The following is a 21,344-nucleotide window of genomic DNA, read 5'->3' as shown; positions in this document are numbered from 1 at the left end:
TTTTGGAATATTTGTTCACCATGGAAGCATGTGAGAAAAACAAAGTGTTCTCCATGAATTCAAAGTAACACAGGGTGAGTAACTGATATAATAATTGTCTTTTGGGGGGTGAAGTATTCCTTTAAATTACCAGATTTGTACTATTTGCTTGTTGTTCATCTCCAGTGTGCACATTGTCTCCCTATATCTTTCCATAATAGCTACATATCCAGATTGGGCACCCACACACACACATAAGCTCCAACTGCCCAGTCACCCAGAGCAAAAAATTCAAGTCTACAAAAGAGCAGCAAACTTCACTTCACATATTCTGACATGTGTTTGTTACATCCGAGCTATTTACAATGCCCAACGACAACAATCGATCTCTCCGATGCACATCATTTTCCTCAGCGCTGAAAAGCTGTACAAACAAATTTCAGTCTCTAATCAGCTCTACTACAGCTGTGATATTTGGCCCATTACGATAGAGACAGCATGTACAACATATCAGACAAACACTTGTGCTGATATAATAAGAATAATCCACAATGTAAACATTATAAGACTGCTTCAAAAATGACTCATCTACATAGATTTTTATAGATTAGATGCATAGAGTTCAGTTCTTACACCTTGTTCAAAAGAGGGGGCCTGTTAAATTATTCATTTACGATTAAGTGCTTTGGGGGGAACTTAAAGAAAGAGGCAGAAATAGAAAAAAACAAAATACCCTGTCATTATTAAACGTTCTTTTTTCGCCTGGATGCTTTTTTTTTGTTTACAACTAACATACGCACCTCAACAGATAAATAAACCAATCAATCTTTTAAAAAAAGGGGCATTCATGAAAATAGAAGTTGAATTAAGAGACATGCTGGACAGTCAATAGTCACTTCAAAACATTTAGTTTCACATGAAATCAACTCTAGATTAAAGAAATGATTTCACTGTAGGATGATCTGAAGCCTTGATGTGTATTTCCTGTCATTCCATAAACATTTACTGAAAATAAAATAAAAATATCTGAGTATAAACGTGTTATTATGGGTGCATTAAAGACCCTGTGCTTCTAAAATCTTCACACTACATCTCTACGAAGCTGTAGGCCCTCTTTTAAATGTCAGCGCCAGACCTGGTGTGGACCTGGATCTGCAGCCCTTTAGCAGAGGTCTGACTTTTCTGTATCAGAGATCAGGGTTACAGCACCTGCAGCTGGATCATTGGAGATCATGGGTGGTAAATCATTACTGATTTTTGCTCTCCCTGGGGTGCAGCGTGTGTGGTTTTGTAAGATATTTTTGCCTCAGAGCATGTTGCTTTTGCAAAATAGGATCTCAGGTTTCCATGATCTCCTCACATGCAGGTTTTGATTTGGCAATTTGTAAGAAAAGGAAGTGGCAGTTTTTCTCCCTCTGTCGCGCACCTCTCACACACCCAGTACAGGGCTGTTGGGAATGTTTGCAGTAACAACAAAAACGATGGAAATAACCATCATAAGATATAAGATGCATCCTCCCCAGAGTAAAAGACACTTTGAAAATCCTCCAGAATCTAATCTGAATATGAACACCCCCCTCTGTGTGATGTTCGTCGCTTGTGATGGCTTTCTGTGATTACATTTGCAGGTAACAGGCAACACGGGCGGCTACATGAGGTCGACATTAGAACGATCTTACAAACACACTCGCGCATTAGTTATGTATACATTCACACTTGGACATTCTCACACACATATACTCTGATGAATCACAGTGCTTGAAGGCGTGTTTTCATCAGATTACTCTCTATACTGTCGCTATATAGGAGACAGACACACCATACGAGGGTCAACAAGACAGAAGGCATTGAGGGTGTCAGGCAGTGTGCTCTGTTACAGGGTAGACGGACATAAAGACAGACGAGGACAATCTTTCAAGGACCACACGTCCATCGAATAATCCTGTATATAACTTTACATATGTCCTTCGTATATTATATATTATATGATATATAGAATTATTTAAATATAAATATAATTTGGAAGAGAGCAGTAAATAAATATTAAAATTATCTTAACTAAATAGTGCTTTGTTCCCCGCCCGATATCTGGAATGTTTGAGGCCTTGCAGCCGTTGTTGTTGTTGTTAATGAGTCAGTTGGACAGTTGGTCCTGTTGTGCTTAGGGCTGGTCTTGGCATATTTCAGCGATTATCTGTTGGCACTTGCCATCCCTTCTCTGAGCGGGTGAAGGCCAGGGAGGGGACGAGAGGAAGCCAAAATATTAAAGGCTACAAAATATTTCTCACCTTAACCAGTCAAACGAGGTGTGGGTGTGTATGTGTGTGTGTGTGTGTGTGTGTGTGTGCACGTGCGTGTGCGTGCGTGCGTGCTTGTAATGGCATGACTTACCTCTTCGGACAGAGGAAAGTAGATATATGCTCTGTGATTAAACTCTATATACTGTTCGTCAAAAGGATGGCTGATATAATATCTGCAGTGATAGAGATACACTGGTGCTTTTTGAAGAAGATTAGTGATGACTTGTTTAGCACTTTCCACTGAAATGAATGTATTTACAGCACTGGATGTGTGGTGTCTTATCTGTGCTTTTACAACACTGGATCATCAGGGCAGTGGCTAGCGGTGGCTCCTGAGAGCTCCGGGGCAGTAGGTGGCAAAGTCTGATTGAGCTTCAGACGGGTCATTTTAAATTTCTGTCATGTCTCTTAGCTGCGGCCCTCTTCTGCAGAGCGCTGGTCCGACTTGAGCTTGACGAACTCCTTGGCCACGTCGTCGTTGTTGCGTTGGGAGAGGATACGCAGGACAGTGAGGCCCGTCTCGTCCATGTGGATGCGTTTACCTAGTGGTAGCCAGCAGGCGACGCTGCCCTTAGAGGCTACATCCTTCAGCTGCAGGACAGCCATGCCCACGGTGCGGTCCTCTCGCGCGAAGCAGTAGTCCTTCACACACACCTGCAGCTCATAGCACTCAGGACCCACCTCGCTACTCAGGGTGCTGCAGTGGAGAGGAGGGAGTTAACGACAATCTGTTCACACATTTGCTACAACCTTAAAACATAACAGTCATCCTCAGGATGATTACTCACAAAGTGAAGGTTTCATTGTATTTGGGAGCCCAACTGTTGTTCTTCGACTTGGTGGCGTACTTCCTCTTCTTGTCGCTGAGGTGAGGGCCGATGATATACACCTCCACAAATGGCCGGAATATTCCCTGCGTCTGCCACCTCAGGTCATTGGCAGCCACCACTGACACAGAGAGAGATGGAGGAAAAGAGAGTGGGAAGGTGTGGGTGAGAGAAAGAGAGAATTTAGAGAGATTCATGTGGAGAAAATGTGTGAAAATGTGAAGCGGTGAGAAAAATTCAGAACAAGAAAATACTGGCTCTCCCTCAGGTCTCATTTTCAGTTCCTTGTTAGGAAAGTGACTGGGGAGAATTGGGATTTTATTTTATTGCAAAGTCATATTTTTCTTTGGCAGCTGAAAAGCAGCCGAGCACTGGCTTCTATGCCTCTGCCTTAACATGGCAATATCATGCATCCATATGACTTTCTGCTGCACAGGCGTGTGCCTTTGGCATTGAGACAATGAAACGTATTAGTAAGTGACGCATGCCTCCAGCTGTCTCTCAAACTCTCCATCTGGTGTAGCCAGGACATAGTATGTCAGTATGTCATGGTTTATCATGTAACAAAATAAGTCATGAAAGTGTCACAGTGTATTAAGTCATAAATAAATATCATAGTATTGAACATAACACCATAAAAATGTCATAGTATTGTACAGCACCTCTGATTCACAGGTTTTGTTTGAAAATGTTTTAAAAGTTTAACTGTTGAGTCGCAGAAGATGTAAATGGAAAATGGCTCCCCCCCAATGTAAAATGGTGATGACGGCCCTGTGCTAGCTTTTCCTAGAGATTTCAACCCTATCACATGGTCTTCATCAGTATATCAAGTTTAATCAGCTGTCATCGAAGCTGTTGATTTCACCCAAAGGACTTTAAGATAGGTATAGTTTCCTTTACCTTTCACTGTGACCTTGTGCTCTCCAGTGTTGGGGTGAGTAAAGATCTCCACGTGGATGGACACCTCTCCCACGGCATCGTCCACTCCAGATCCTAACAGGACAAACAGAGAGTGAGTGGCATGTTAATGCCGCTGAATGCGGAAACATGGACTCTTGGTACTCCTATTACAGACCAAACACTCACACAAACCACCATGCCCAAATTGTCCTCCTCATTTTGAAAGGTTACAGACCAATTCCATTTCAATTTTAGAAACTGACCATTGAAATGGATTTGACTGTAACCTTTTGGATATAACACAGAATACTGACTAGGCAAACACTTCTTGATACTAAACTAATCACCGTGTAACAGGAGGACTTAATATAAGACATAGTGATCTGCTTGTGCATATGTTGTGGTCTGAAGTGGACAATCAGACAGAGCTGCTATGAGTGGGCAGAAGTTTTTAAAATAGGTAGTACTGCCATTATCTGTAATGCAGTATGACTATAATACAGTGACAAACATCTTGCTCTAGTTTGGTACTGACCTGAAATGACTGTATTAATTCCTCCAGTCAGGCGTTCTGCATAATGATTAGATACTGACTGAATAGCCTTTGTACAGATTCAGCAACTGAGAGGTAATAATTTGTATCCAGCGAGGACAGTAATTTGTGCCCACTCATAGACGCAAGTTGTCTGTCAGGATGCAGGGTGGTTAGTAAGAGGCAGAGAAGAAGACAGGAGAAGAAGAAGAGGAAGAAGGAGAAGGTCAACTGACAGTGTGGTTCCCCCGACAGATCAGGTCAGGACATGCTCAGATGGATCTAGACAGGTGGACACACCCATTCCTTGGTAAAGACTTTTACCCAAGCATGGCAAGAGGAGGGAGTAAGAAAGGTGGAAGGAGTTTGCAGAGAGAGAGAAGTGGCTCAGCCTCTCAGATCTGTCGGTGGAGGACGGCAATACTGATACCCAGCTCTCTAAGTAAAGCTGTGTTGTGTGAAGAGTGTCTGCAGGACTCAAATTCAACTTCCAGATAAACATTTTTCAAATATATTCTAATCTATTTACCTTATATTGTCATTTTGTTTCTCCACAATGTATTTTATTATAGCTGTATAGAACATTATTACATGCCTTTTCATCCTGGAAGCAAATTTGCTTAATATAGCAAAGGCATGACCCTCCCTACCCTGCCTTACTCTGCCTCTGACTGGCTTACCCTGACATACTACCCATAACCTTAACCAATCTTACTCCTATTGCCAAAACCAGAGTCTTGCGTCCGGTAGGTGGTATTTTATGTCCAGGTTTGGTTCTGGGTTAAACAAAGAACATGGAGGTTGGATTGGAATAATAATATTTCACTTTAATTCTTCCACATTTTAAACCTCTGACTGCTGAAATTGTGTGTGGTTCAGGGTCAGGCTGTGGATCTTGTGTCAGTGGGTTCGATCGGATTGTAGAACGAATTGGTCATGTCTGTGGGTGGTTGGGCTGGGGCGGTAGTGCATATCCCAGATGCAGGTTTGGAAGCAGGTCTAGGAAATCATGTCCGTGCAGGACTCTAGCCTAAACCTATAACCAACCCAACCAATGAAGGCAATGAGTACTAGCCAATCAGATGGACAGTAGGGTGGCTCATGTCTTCACTATCTAGAAAATGGGGAATTCGTGTCCTGGAAGTGAGATTCAGGGGCTTCGTCAGCTAAACATTCTTTAAAGGCGCTGTATTTAAGAATGTGGCCAAAATGGTTACTGCACTCAAATTCAAAATACTGTCGTGAGTCATGTTCGCCCCCCCTCCCCCACAGATTCGAGGTAGATTTGCTGGAGACTGATTTGTTTGCCCACGGGTGGCTGCCATGGCAGGGCCGTGTCGCCGCGTCCTTGATCTTCGGTTTTCCAGTGGACCGTTCGAGCAAGTCCGGCTTCTCTGCTGCTAACGCTGCTGCTGGGATACAGCTGAGGAGGAGCCGGCTGCTAATGCGTGACTGGTAGACGGCAGTGGGTGGCGCAACAGGCCAAAACACAAATTCAAAACATAAACATGATTTGCGGACCGTAAATTTTTTTTTTAAATGCGAATATTCTGGCCGTACTATTGTTGTCGGTGAGATCAGTATGTCATATGAACATTATTCCTTAGTCTCTGTGACATATTAGGAGGATTTTACGAGTATTTGCTTTAAATTTCTTACATATAGCTCCTTTAAACTGTACTCCAGCATAGTGTAACAAAATAGCTTTAAGATTAGCAATGCCATTTACAAGAAATTCCTATCCTACGTATGTTATGTAACTTAAAAATAGTAACTTCTAACACTTTGAGCCTCTTTTAAAATTGCAGGAGTTAAAATAAGTCACCCTCAGCATTTGTTGTGTCCTGGTTTCAGAATGATGATGAAAGTTTGAGAACAACTAGGGACAAACAGGATGAACGGCCACAGGATGAGTTTTCCTTGGCAACTATCATATTTTTTTTATATTGTTCAGATTTTCAGGCATTCTATTATCTGAAATAATGTGGAAAAAATAGTGCAGGGGAGCATGTCCCCAGGCCCCCTACGTTTGTGCTAAGCACAGAGTGTTGACATCTTGCTACACCCCTGGTGGGATCTGTCTTATGTTGTTCTTCCTGAGGTTTCCTACTTCTCTTACTAATTAAAGTTTTCTTTGACAAAATGAAAGTCTAAACATCGGTGCTCTGTTGCATGGTGTGCAGGGTGTAAAGCCATCTGAGGCAAACTTTACTTCTAATATTCTAATCAATGTAACAAGGATTACAAATCGTTAAAGTCAGAGATTTCTTTGCATTTTAACCCCAAACAGATTTGAGGATCACCCTCCATCCAAGACCTGTGGCCATCATGTCTTCGGTTTCTCGGCTGCATGCTTCTAGCTGTAAGACTTTTTTAGGCGAAAGACGAAAGAAGACAGCAATGGCTCCAACTCTTTTGTCTGGGAGGGAGATGGTGGACAAATCTCTGCTCAGTGTCTCTGTGTGGTTTTTGTGCTGCATGTGAACAAGTGGTTAAGATCCACATACAACTCCAGAAGGATACGGCGACAGATGGACATTAATTTTCAATGTTTTAATTAGTGTCTTCACTTTGTCAACGGTATCTTTGTGGCGACGACCAGCAGCCTGTGTGTGTGTGTGTGTGTGTGTGTGTGTGTTTTCAACCAGCCACCCACTAAACAAGGTGTCTGTGGGAGTTAGACGGCAGAGTGTTCCTGGCATGCAGCTCTCTGCAGCTCTCCAGGGAGCATTATGGGATTGTTGGTCTCACTGCCAGCAGGACCAAAGAGAGCAGCAGTCATCCATCTGGCCTTGTCTACTCTATGGAGGACGCCAATAAAAGATGAGAAAGAAACTTTGCTGGCTGGGAGGCAGGAGGATGTTGCCAAGAAAACACAGGCTTTTCTTCCACAATAAACACTGCAATCAGAGGTGCAGATTTTTCTACCATATTGCAAATCATCACCAGAATAGACATTAAATCTCAAACTTGTACAGTGACTGCATCAAAGCATCACCCGTGTTCACTGCATGTTCACAAATGACCTTTGATTATTTCTATTGCAAATAATGCAGCTCATATAGCCTGCAGTCGTTGCTGATCAGCAGCAGTCAAGCAAACAGGAATAAATTCCACTGAGCCTCCATCAGTCATCCTGCTCTAATCATCTATTCAAAAACTATCCTGTGAAAGCTGCTCGACAGGAAGTTAATTTGCATCCTTGTTACAGTCAAGGACATCCAGCAGCTGGCGGAGAGCTGAAGACACGCTACTTTGTTTTCTATATACACCTCCACTATGGCAGCGGAGAACGACGGTGATAATCTGACTTTCATAACCAACTGTATACCTAACAGGGACATGTAGCAACCATTGAAAACTTCATGTTGAAATTTAAATGCTACTGAGGGGAATATTTTACTACCCAGATCCTTTGACAGACATCATTGGCATATTAGGAGAGGAAAATAAGAATATTTCAGGATCTAAACTCTAAATAAATTTGTTACTTCATTACCACAGAGGTTAATCCTTCTCTACTGGAAGAACCCTCATCCAGCGAGCTGGACTCAGTGGTTGAGGGAAGTGATGCAACATCTCAAACTTGAGAAACTAAGATTCACACTAAATGGCTCTTCTGATAAATTTATGAGAATCTGGAATCCGTTTCTGTAATATATAAAAGCTAGACTCTAAACCCCCGCTTCATTTATAACTCCACATGAGGTAAGTCGCATTCCTTTTTCTTTTGTAATGCTGGATGGCAGTTTGTATGTTGTTAAAAAAAACAACAATAAAAAATATATTAAAAGGAAAAAAAAGAAAAACATTTGTCTGAATTTGTGTGTTCTGAATTCCCCATTTCAAGTTTTGCAATTTCAAAACCTTGTTTCAAAGATTCTTTAATGGGTCAAATTGCTTAAATTAGTAATTTCGAGTTAAAAAAAAAAAAAATCAAGCTAAAAAAAAAGAAGTAGCTCTTCTTGAATTTGTAAAGGTCAGACTCTAAAGATCAGGATTAAAATATCCAAACTTAAACATTCAACAATCGAGCCTCTGCGGAATTGATAACTGTAATGTCCAAACTGATTACGCTCTGTCAGTCATGTGACACTCGATATTTTGCCAGGATGGATGTGGATCTGCAGGACGCACCAATGCAAGCTTTAGTGAGCTCAGTGACCGCCAGGTTCGAACCTGAAACCCTCTTGCTGTGAGGCAACAGTGCCAACCACTGCACCACTGTTAACATAATTAACTCTATCTAAATGTCAATATATTTCAACACTATTTAGCTGTACATACTTTCCGGTATAACATCATGATGGCCAGTTTGAGAATTTCTCAGCAGTTACGTAAAAGCCATTTGAAAACCTGCAGGGATGTCTAGTTGCATTTGCAGCCGTACAAGGAGCAATAATGTAAGAGTGTCCTTGTAATTCAGTCATCACAAAAAATAAAAAATCATCTTGGTTTGGAGTTAGAGTTACAAGAGGGGTCTCCTATAGGTTTAATCTTGGCTTGAGGGCAAAGATTATCTTAGGGTGCTTTCAGACCTAGAGTTGTCTTGCTTTGGTCTGTATCAGGGACTAAATTTGTTAGTAACTGCCTAGAGTTGGTTCGTGTTCTCACGGCAGCATTTACAAGTGGACCAGATCAAATGCCTTGTGTGAGAAAGCTGCTCTTGATTGGTCAGAATTTCCATGTGGGAAAAATCCAGGAAGTAAACAAAACGTTGAAGAAGAGTACACTTGCAAGATAAATGTGACACTTTCTAATGTCACAATGGAGGGACAACTACGCAGGTTGATTTTAGCGCTGCTCATCGTGGACTATATTGCTGTCATTGTTCATTTTAGTCAAACCATACAGTTTGAAAAGGAGGCGCGGCTCCAACTAGAAAACAATGTTTTGATGCATTGGATGTGCTGAATGTGCATATTAAGGCAGTACAGGAGGAGGTGCACATTAATGATCCTCCAGGACTGTAACATGCTCATGTTTAACCCAAACAATGTGTCATGTGACTGCAGTTGGTTCAGATCGAGGTCGGAACACGTTCTCACCACAAACGAACCACACCAGAGTTTGTTTGTACCCGGACTGAGACCACCTCTTCAAGAAGGTCTCGGTCAGGTTGTTTTGGTGCGCACCTGAGTGAGATTGCTGTGTTCACACCTGCCCAAACGAACTGCACTTAGGGGGCAAACGAAAATGAGTTCGATTGAACCGAACCAAACAGGTCAGGTGTGAAAGCACCCTTTGTAAACAACTTTTTAGGTTACAGTTTTGCCAGCTGACCCAAAACATGACGAGATGACACAATGCAAGCTGACAAAAATATGCATCAAACACTGTGTGACGCAGGATGTAAGGGTCTGCCCCTGGGTGAAATACTGTATTTTTGGGATTGTCACTGAAAACCCTGGACACTTGAATTTGTGAACTGGAAAAAATAAAACTTTTTTTTTTTTTGAATTGCAAATGCTTGAAATGTCCTACTGGAAATTTCAGATGAGACAATTTACAACACAAAATAAGACAGATGGTTTTCGATGTTAAGAGAAACAAGGTTGTCCATTCAGTGGTTTCAGCATGAAGTTTTCAGTAGTATTCAGCTGCTTAAACTGTGTTTTTCCGTGCCCTCTGTCCACAGAGAACAACACGAGTTGGTGTGCAATATATTTTTGTAAGTTTCTTACTGGAGCCCTATCTAACAGGACTGTCAGTGTGCTGGAGCTTGTGCAGCATCAAATGAAGTCATCCCGCCTGAGTGTTTGTGAGCAAGAGTCAAATCTTTTGATACTAATCTTAAGCGACAGAAATCAGACCACCTGACCTGAGGGACTGTTTCTGATTGGCTCAATCCAGAGAGGAAGGGGGATGAGTTGAGCACCCTTTCTCATCACTGCTGTAGGGCGGACTGCGCTGCACGTGGGAGCTGAGTGTGTGTGTTTGAATGTGTCCGTCTCTGTCTGTGTTTGTGTGTGATGATAGAGCAGGCGAGGACAAGGAGCCCTCCCAGACAAAACTGAGCCAAATTCTTCACAATAATCCTACTCCTCTTCATCAGCATCTTTCACTTCAAACACAGTGGCAGCGGGGGGAAAAGGATTTCCTCTCCGTTTTCCTTGCTGGATACAGACAATACACTGATACACTGCACTTCTGCTTCAACAACCTTAAGGACAGTCTCACTCAGTCACATTGGCTCTGCTCAGTCACTCGCCTTTCCTCTCGCCCACGTGTACACACACACACACACTCGCTCAGCCCTCAGGCCCCTCTGCGTGACATCATGCTGGATCAGGATTCCTCCACACTTTAATGCATTTCTATTCTTTTTGTCTGATGTCAGCACATCATGCTTCAGTGTCTGCTCATACATACAGTCCATGGCGTATGTATTCAGTGCAGCTCCATACATACAGACATCAGTGTATACATTTCATGCATGAATGCATAAAGTCTATGCTCCTATTGTTGTGGTGGGCATGTTCATTATGTGTGTGTGCAAAGGATGTTCAGTCTGTGCATTGCATTTGTCTGTTGGGATGAGTTTTGAGCAGGCAGGGGAGATTCGGGATGCACATGGGGTGGGGTGGAGGGTGGAGGGAGTTTGGCTTTGGTCTGGAGGCTTTCTGGTAGTCCTGGATGTCTCAGGCCCTGAGCCTGAGTGTGACATACCCTTCTCTGGGTAAACATCCTCACTAGTGGTGAACCTCACCCCCTTCCCGCCGAACACTGGCCCACAGACGGGGCAGAAGGAGGGAGTAGACAGAGAAAGGAGAAACACGTAGAAATATGAGGTTTGCAGAGGTTGAATTTAAGAATAACAGAGAAGAAAAACAGACAAACATTTATAAGCCTTGTATCTAAAGATGGGGGAGATTATTTCAATCAAATCTGCTCTTTTTTAATTCTTCTGATCTGCTGTGCAATCCTGCAACATGCAAAGCTCACACAGATCTACTGCTGTAAAATGGACTTAGGTATGCTCCAAAAACCGCATGGCATTTTGCTAATTAAATTTTAAATGATCATCCACTCAAATGGCATCTCTACCAGCGGCGCTCAGGGACAGCGTGTCAGCATCAATGCTTCCACAAAGATGATGGCTGCTATGTAGCCATCTGATGTTAGGATGGAGGCTGCACAACGGAATCAAAGAGCGAGAGAAAAGAGGGGGCGGGTATTTATTTTTTCACTGCAAATAGCTGTCAGATCATGTAAAGAATAGTCTCTGTGTTTCCCCGAGGCTGGCTACCAGGAGACTCCGCATTTCAGAGCAGAGGGAAAATATTGTGCGGCTGCAGCCTCGACTTCATGCTCTACAAAGCATGTGAGATATTTTCAGGATACAGAGCTGAGCATTTGGGAAACCCTAATATCAACAGAGGAGTGGGAGACACAGAGAAGAGTGGCTCCTCTGAGAGAGCAGAACACAAACAGAGATCTCAAACTGAGAATTACATAACATTAGATATTAACTTCACACTTGGAAAGTGAAGATACTGGAAATAAAGTGAATCAAGAGACAGAGAAGGAGAAGAGTGTCACAGAGAGTGAAGACCGTTAGGTTACCTTGGGCATTCTGTGACTGGACAAAGGTCTTAATGAGTTTGTCTGTAGCCTGCGTGTAGAGGGACAGGGCGTAGTGGAGAGACTGGAGGTCAGGACTCTTCTCCAGGAAAGTCTTCTTCAGACCCACACCACCAGCATGGAAATATTGCTAACATACACAAAGACAGGCAGACAGAGTAGAAGACAGCTGTTAAGTTATACTATGCAGGATTTTTCTAACAGTATAGACTCATACAGAAGTAATCACTCTCAATCATCACTGATGACCCATGAGAAGTGTGTGGCAGTGTATTTTTCTGCAGAGTATTTTTCTGTATTTTCTTATTCTTTTCTTATTGTCTGTGTTGAGCACGTTTATGGGCTAAGGGCTAACCCTTAATACACAGAACGTTATTCATCCCTACAACAGGAAATACTTTTTCCCTAACCTGAAATGAAGTGTGTGCTGCACATGTGAGCATTTTTGATGATGGATTCTTTCCAGTCCTTTCGTCTTATCACATTTAACCATAGTTGTCTTGTTTTTTTATGGGCAATGGCAGCTGGTATGTGATAAAATTAAAGTTTCAAGCCATGACTCCTTCTATTCTGGCTCCCAGTAACACAACAAGACGACAATTTAAAACTCTTGTGTAGCCTACAGCCCTGTGGTGGAGAGTCGTGTTTTGCCTCCTGCTAATAAAATGTCATCATTGTGACATCTGCCCTAAAAGCGTCTATAAAAAGGTATTCACCAAGTGCCAGACTGTAAGCAGCAGGCATCCAAGTGACACAGCACAGAAAAACTCAAACATAACAAGGTGAAATGCCAAACTGGAGTGAATTTGGGGTTGGCTCTTATTTTAACTTTCTCTGGCCAATGTGTTAACAAACAGTAACCCACAATCCTGCATCTAATACCTTTAACTTACTTCCTGTTGCAAAATATTCCTGAAGAAGAGCAGGCACTTTCTTTGTTCTTACAAGAAAAAGCCAGATTTGTTTTGATACCGATAGCTGTATCAGAAATGTCTGGATGCTGCCTAAAATGCTACATCAGGTACTGGCGAGTGCACAAGTCTATGTATTGATCCAATACTATGTAAATTATTAATAAACTTTGAGAGGTCGGTGATGTCATATACGAGACGAGAGTACTCTATTTGCTATTTTTAGAATATCTCCAGGAAAACTGCGGTCTAGAAACTTACTGTCAATGGCCTCCACTTTGTCTCTTTTTATTTAGCTTCTTGACATGGCAATGGATTAGTAAGTGGATTTTTTAACACGCTGACAATGGATCGATACTCGGAATTGGCTGATATGCAAGCTCAGGTATTGGAATCAGTATCGGCAAGGAAACAATGGTACTGGATCATCTCTAGAAAAAAGGGATTTAAAATGATTACTCAATAATCCAGACCTGCAATGACTGGTTGATAAATTGATTAGTTAATAATTCTGTTTGGCGATTGACAGGAAATTATTCAAAGCTACTTTGATAATTGATTAATCCTTATTATTATAGCAAAAATACCAACTGCGTATAGTTCTAGGTACAAAGATGTGAGACTTAGCTGCTTTTCCTTGTCTTACTGGAGCGTATCTATGTTTCCAGGGTTCTATGTTTCCCGATCAACCAAGCGGGAAACAAAGAAGCTTTTTTGTGTAAGCGGGGAACATAGAACCTTTTTTGCAGGGTTAAGTGAGGAACATAGAACCCGGGAAACATAGAACCCTGGAAACATAGGGATGACCCCTGTCTTACGGTATAGTAAATTTGATATTCTTGAGTTCTTGACTGTTGATCTGACAAAACAAGACATTTTTCGGTCTCAATTAAATTGGCATTTTTCACTGTACGCTCATGTTTTGTAGTCTGAATGATTAATCAATTAATAAAAAACCACCAGTATGGTCAACACAGTGATTTATAGTTATTTTTAAAATGATGTTTAAAATGCTATTTCCAGCACATCCCATGTCTCTTCTTACATGCAGATATGGAAAAAACTTGATTCTTAATTTAGCTTTGTGGAGCTTAAAAACATAAATCAGCCACACAAAAAAACCCTCAACATTTTAAAGGTGTTAGGCAACACCTACAAAGCAAATTTAACTTGTAAAACCAGAGCAGATATTGTGATTTACCGTAACAGCGAAAGTCTGTGCATGTATGTAGCAGTGAGTTTGTACCTTGATGGTGTCCAGGGCCAGCTCTATCACAGCACACTGCTTAGGGGTGAGCGCTTTGGCCTCCTCACGAACCATGTGCTCCTTTAGACGACAAATACAGAACCAAAATTACCTGTCTGTTCATTCATATGCCTTGTCTCGTATTTTCTAGGCAATTAGTGTCTTGATCTGAAGCGCTGACACCAGGCCCAGAGCATAACGGTGTAAAAACATATTGTACCTTCAGCTTGGACAGCTGTCCCAGCTCCTTGGCAGCGTTAAATATGAGCTGAGTGCCCTGGAAGAGACAGAAAGACAGATAGAAGAAAGGTAGACAGGAGGAGAGAGGAGACCGCTGTTATTATCACCACAATGCGGGTCGGCAGTAAACGGCTTAGTGTCACACAGAGGACAGCGACGTTTCTGACACACACATTCATAAACAGTCACTCTAAGCCGCTTTACAGATGTCAAGGTACTTTTTCCCTTCAAGTGCTGTTATCATACTCATCTGTGTTTTACTCCAAAACATTACACTCCGCTGCACAAATCCACACACACACACACACACACACACACACACACACTGAGACATTAGAGAGGGGAAAGTGGCTCAGCTCGTAGTGAGGGCAAGAAAGAAGACACACTCGTGCACTTAGGAACACACACGTGCAGGCACCCACACACTCACACATAGCAGCTATGCAGTTGCACTGCAGTGTATGCAGGTATTTACTGGATGTCCAGCCTAATACAATACTCTGCTAAGAGAATATAACTGAATGCTGCTGACTACACCTTCAAATCTAATCCTTGGTTACAGCCTTAGGCATGAAATAAGCTTTTATTATCTACTGTGTGAGGCTAGAATGTATTGACGTTTATCTTGCAACCAACATCACAATAATGCAAGAAAATGAAGCAAATCTGAATAATTAGAAAAATGAAAATAGTGTTCACTTTTGAAACTGTGATGTGTCCACTCGTTTAAACTGTTTCAGACACTTAAGAGTCACTCACGCCCTGTTTTTTTCTTCTGTGTTGCAGAAACAGCGAGTTGTTTTGAAATCCCAGTGAAATTAAGCGACGATTGAACTCCTTGACTTTTGGTTTGTGGTGCGTTTGAGCCGCAAATGTCTGCATGTAGATAAGAGTGTGTGTGACCTGTGGCGAGGCTGGGAGTGCAGGCAGCTACTGCTACAGCATTTCTCACAGCATATAAACAGCACTACAGAGGAATGTCGTGTAAAAACAAAAGTGAAAAATCAATATTTCCACTGCTTTGTTTGACTGGCGAGCTGAGGGAGAGAGACGGAGACATGGAGAGAAGACATAGAGAAGAGAGACAAGACACATTGATCTAAAGGGGTGTAGTCCTTACATCACTGTGAGAAGCACTCTTCAGCCTCCCCTGGAAAGAGAGCATTTGGTTAATACTTCAGGCAGTGGCCAGTCCCTGCAGTCTGACTTCACTCTCATTGGCTATGCAATCAAAAGTTGCATATCTTGCTTTGCAAGAGGTTAAAAACAATTTGAGGATACTCGTCACTGCCGGAGATGTTTGCTAATTAGCTTCCCCTCTAAAGCAACAACATCAGATTTTGTACCACACCACAAACCAAAGAAAACAGGTTAACATACACACTGACAGGAGTAAATGGACGGACAAAATCTGCTCAGAAATATGCAGGTGGTTTGCTTTCACTGCATAGTGTTCAAATTGATGGCTGTGTTATTTCTATGTGGTCTGATATACAGTGACAGGAAACACAGGACATACTGTACAGTAAAAATCCAAATGTCATTGGGAAAACATAATCTTTCCTATCAATGAAAGAAAATATAACCCATTAATGTATGATAAAGAACTAGTTTGACATTTTGGGGGAATACAAGCTAAATGAGAAGATATCTGTGCTGTAAAGGGACAGTTCTCCCCAGAATCAAAAATACATATTTCTCCTCTTACCTCTAGTGCTATTTATTAATCTAGATTGTTTTGGTGTGAGCTGCCAAGTGTTGAAGATACTGTATGATGTATGAAGATGTCTGCCTTCTCTCCAGTATAATGGAACTAGATGGCACTCAGCTTTTGGTGCTCAAAGCACCACAAAATAGACTTCTAAAACTCAACAGCAATGTGTCTTACCAGAAATCTTGACTCGATTTCTAGTGATTATCCACAGACCTTGTTGTGGTCAGTTTCATGGAGGAACTATTTTCTTTCTACTGAATTACACCTGCCAACTGTGTCACTACGCAGAAGAAAGCATGTACTACTAGCTCACCTAGCACCACTGAGCCAGCTAACGTTACAGTTCAGCCGAGGAGGACGCCATTAATGTTCACATCTCACGCTGTCACAAGCATGAGCCTCTCGTCCATGAGTAGATGCACGCTTCCTTTTGTGTGGTGAAACAGTTGGCAAGTGTAGCTTGGTAGATAGTAAATAGTTCCTACATGAAACTGCCCAAAACAAGATCTGGAGATTATCTTGGTCATGATTTCTGGAAGGAGAAATTACTGCTGAATTTTCTAATTATTTTTTTTGGCACTTTGAGCATCACAAACCCAGTGACAGTGACTTATTCAAGAGAGAGCAGACATCTCCACGGTCGATATGTCCAACACTCGGCAACTCACACTAAAACAATCTAGATCGATAAAAAGCACTACAAACAAGAGGTAAAATATTTACTTCTGATTTTGGAGTGGACTGTCCCTTTGAGTACAGAGCAAGAGTGGGAGATGATTAGCTTAGCTTAGCATACAGGCTGGAACCATAGTTGAAACCTCTGTCTTGGCTTCATCCGCTACATCTATCAGCAGCTCTAAAGCTCACTAATAAACACAATATGCGTTGTTTGTTTGATATTTACATAAACAGAATGTTGCAATGACAGGCTGTGATTTTATGGCGACTCAGCCTGGCTGCTGATCACCAAGAAATTGTCATAGTATGTAACTCAGAAAATCTATCAACCAGTCAATAAGTCAACTGTATGGATTAACAAACAAGATATATTAGGGATACTGTTAGGTGGATTTTTTAGCTGGAGTAAGCAAGGCTAGCTTTTTAGCCCTGCTATTAAGCTAAGATAAGGTAAGCTAATCAACACCTGGTTCTCAATCCATATTTAACACACAGACATGAGAGTGGTATAAATCTTCTTAGCCAAGCTTTTGACAAAAAGGCAAAAAAAAAAAGCAATTTCTAAATGTCACAATTTTTCTGCCTGATATGTACTTTTAGTTTTGATACATTGTCTAATATAATATTATTTTCACAGCGTTTTGTTGCATCTTTTACTTAAAGTGGAAACAGACAACTTTCCCCCCCAGCATTTCCAAGTGGTGTTATTGTTGGCGCCGCTGTTGCAAAGTCAACCGGATCAATGCCTCGCAACTAGCGACAACACGGGACACACTGCATTTTGTTTGCCACAGTTACTGCGGTGGTTCCACTACATGGACTCTTCTATATTGTAGATAGTAACTGCAAATAACACTGATACTCTTTGGTAACGAGGGAAACCTATCAGGGAAAACAGAAGTGCTAAGCTCTTCCTGTTTTGTTTGCACAGCGGTTGATGCACTTCCTTTGTGCCATAAATTAAGCCTTCATTTTCCCGGTAGCTCGTACGCAGTGGCAGACAGAATTGCACAGTGAAAGCGAGGCTTATAGGGAGCCAGTCTAATAATTGATGGTGTCATTATGCATCATGCAATCAACATTTACTTCATGATGATAAAGTAATGCAAAAAACATGTCTATTTCCACTTTAAGTAAAGGAACCAAAAACTTCCGCCACCACTGGGGCCTCGTTACTCAACATTTAACAATACACAAGTACTGCAGATGACATGGACAGAGAAACTCACATCACTTCCTGTGCAGCACTACACTATATTGTTTTCCTGATCACTGTCATGTACACCATAGATCAGAGTAGACTATTCTAAAAGGTCTTAGATGCTTCCGTATGTCCTGTATGAGTCAGCTCCAACTCTGGTGAAAGTCATCACATACTGTAGACCTTAAACAGAATACTTCACCCCACATGGTCATTGTTACTCACCCAGTGTTACGCTGAATTCTGAAGAAAACTTTAGCCCTTTTTTACAGAGAGAATAGGCCACAGGGCTGCTACAAAGCCCCTTCTTTATGCCCTCTATGGCTTTTTAAACAGAACCTAACAAGGGTGGCATCATGCCGCTCCAGTGTGTAATTATAGACAGCATGTGTGACATATAAAATAACAGCATCGGCCTCTAAATGGCAGCTGATGTTGTCCTCCGCTCAGAGGCTAAGGAGCTCCTGAATCTCATTGTTTTCCCTAATTGCAGGCATTTACAGCTGCTGTTCTTGTTCTTCGAATTAGCTGCTAGCTGCTAACAGCTGCTTTTTAAATTTCCCGCAATGGGCCACCATCACAATACATTTTACACAGACCTTATTTCAGGGCTGTTACTACCTCGGATGTTCTGATATCGTTTTGTTGTTGTTAAACGTTGTTCACTGGAGGCATGTGAGAAAAACAACCTTTTCTTCACTAGTTCAATGTAACAGTGTGAGTAACTGATATATAAATGGTCATATGGGGGGTGAAATATTCCTTTAGAAGAATTTTTTGCATAGTACATTGATAGCACCTTTTTTGACCAACATCAACTCAAACCAATAACGTCTTGTAAGAGAAGCCATTCTGTGCATTAGGACCAGTGACATGATACCAGCATTATAATCATCATAGAAACAACAGAACATGAAATCAAACCATGACAGACCAACATGACAGGTCTGCAGGGACATACAGTACAGTGTTGTACAGTATACTGAGAGAGGACTGCAGTGTTGAAATAGATCAGATGCAAGCAACAAACCCACAGTGGGCGGTGGGGACACAGTTCAAACAGGTGGGAAAAAGGTGGGGACAGTGGGGGGTGGGGCAGAGAAGGAGGGAAAGGGTCTGGGGGTGGGGCAGGACACCAGATACCAAGCCACCAAGAAATCAGAGTCACCCCCACCAGAGTCCCGGTAAAAGGACACAATGCATGAGAAGAAACAAGGCAACACCAGGCGCAAGAGAGGAGTACCACTTCCTGTTTGAGGAGAGTGTTCAGGAAGAAGAGACAGCAGAAGAGAAGGGGGGGCATTGATTGGTGGAGATTGTCGAGGGGGGTGTGGGACCTATCAGAACCAGTCAGGAATGCACCATGCTCCTGTCTTCTCAGAAGAGAGACAGTTTTGGAGGAGAGAAGAGAAGAAGGAGAGGAGGAGAGGTAGAGACAGAATGGGACAGATCTGAGAGGCTGTGAGAAGGGAGAGGGTGAGATGTGGGGTAGAAAACAGGGGAAGATCGCAGCCACATATAGCAGAGGACCAACCACCGTGGACGGACAGACAGACACACACGCAGGAGTGCTGTACTTACAATCATCTGTGGAGGGAGAGCGGTGGGAGCGGGATGTAATAGTAATCACAACAACAACCAGAGAGAAGGGTCAGTCAAGCTGCAAAGAGCCCCACATCATTAAAAAAACACAAGTTTGGGCCTCAGGGCTGGAGGGACGTGGACCAATTGATACCTGTCTGAAGCCTGGATTAAGTACAGGTGGGGGCCAACGACTACGTAACTTTGCTTCTTGGAATTTTTTAGAATGTAGCAAATAAGTGTTTTAGCTTTAACAGCAACTTCAAATGAAAAGTAGTTACTCTACAGATGATCATGTGGCATCTGCACATACTCAGAGTTCACTATCTTCTCTTGTTTTTGTTCCCCTCTCTTCTTTAAAACTGGATAAACTAGGGATGTAAATGGTAAACTGTGAACTGTTTATCCGCCGAGAATATTTTTAACCAGTTACACATGCCGGTCTATGGATTTATTTTTCAACCCTTCAGTTTACTGCACTACGCACGAACTGGGTCACGTGATGCCATGGGGCCCAAAAGACTTTTTCCATTGACTCACATTAGGAATGAGATATCTTTAAATCAGTGGATGCACTTTTGAGCATTACAAGCCCCGACTGGTATGACTATCAGAATGTAATCCATTTAGTCCGATAACAATTGGAAAGTCTAGAAGAGCTGCAAAGTTAAATCATTTTATCCCCACTCGAGTTAGCAAAGCGTTAAACCGGAAGTAGCTGGCTAAAGCGGCGGAAGTTTCAATGCCGATTACCAGGGTAATTTCATATTGCAGATATAGAGCTTTTTTGGCTTCATGTGCCGCTGAGCAATTTTCAAAGTTATATACGGGGTCCTGCCTCCAACACTGTATCCAGGTCTCTTAATACATCCATGCCGTAATCGTAAACAAGTGGCATCACTAGCTAGCTCATACCAACGTGGGTGGTGCGCAGTGTAGAGCATCCAAGGCTAGCTAACAAGTGGAGATCAGAGGGTGGGCAATGGGTGCTGTTTCCGCTTACTAACGCAGCTAATCGGCTGTCTTGTCAGCACAGCCACCAGAGAGTAAAAGACAAGACATTTACAATAAAAAACATTAAAATTTCATCACCTCTAAATGGACAGTGCTTTGAAATGCGCTGCTGAAGCTCATACTAAGTCAGCTAAAAGGAAATGACTTTTGTATTTCATTTTGCGGTAATAGGGTATCGAGCTATTAAAAGCAAACTTAACTGAGACTGACATCAGATAAACTCAGTTGGACAGGGGCTTACTGCAAAGCTATGGCCGCTGAGGCTGAACCAGTTGTGTTGATAACTGGCGAGCACTGAGCACCTTATTAACAGTGATATGAGGCTCTTTAGTTAATAACCAAACACAAATAAGAACACATATATCCAAAACAAAAAAGAACAAGAGGCTGCTTTCCAAAATGTATGATTCTTTTTGGAAGTGGGCCAGATCCTTTGGGCAAATATTTTCTGCCACTCTGTTGTGAGTTACCCATAAATCAGAAATCTCTCCAGATAATTGTTGGCTGACATACTGGAGAGCAGCCATGAGCTGGTGTTAGAATGATATGGTGCACTCCTTTTGTCTTTTCAGCTTTTTCTTTTTTTTTTAAAAAGAGGGGTTTCATCTTGATTGTTTGGATGAATGAAGGCACTGGG

At 42.1% G+C, this 21,344-nt stretch overlaps 1 protein-coding gene across 1 annotated transcript in view; it reads right to left on the bottom strand.

Annotated features, from left to right (window-relative positions):
• Positions 1-823: 823 nt before the first annotated feature.
• The window catches only part of unc13a (unc-13 homolog A (C. elegans)), a 70,760-nt gene continuing 50,239 nt past the window's right edge, over positions 824-21,344 (bottom strand). The window contains exons 35-40 of the mRNA XM_078168680.1: positions 14,500-14,556; positions 14,280-14,360; positions 12,105-12,252; positions 4,007-4,099; positions 3,068-3,227; positions 824-2,976 (exon numbers count right to left, since the gene is read on the bottom strand). Coding sequence (XP_078024806.1) covers positions 2,688-2,976; positions 3,068-3,227; positions 4,007-4,099; positions 12,105-12,252; positions 14,280-14,360; positions 14,500-14,556 — 828 coding nt within the window. The 3' untranslated portion in view covers positions 824-2,687. The remainder of the gene's footprint in view (positions 2,977-3,067; positions 3,228-4,006; positions 4,100-12,104; positions 12,253-14,279; positions 14,361-14,499; positions 14,557-21,344) is intronic.

Source organism: Epinephelus lanceolatus, chromosome 6 (assembly GCF_041903045.1).
Source record: "Epinephelus lanceolatus isolate andai-2023 chromosome 6, ASM4190304v1, whole genome shotgun sequence".
Lineage (NCBI taxonomy): Eukaryota > Metazoa > Chordata > Actinopteri > Perciformes > Serranidae > Epinephelus > Epinephelus lanceolatus.
The sequence above is the reverse complement of the archived record's forward strand: the minus strand, read 5'-3'. Positions and strand labels throughout refer to the sequence as shown.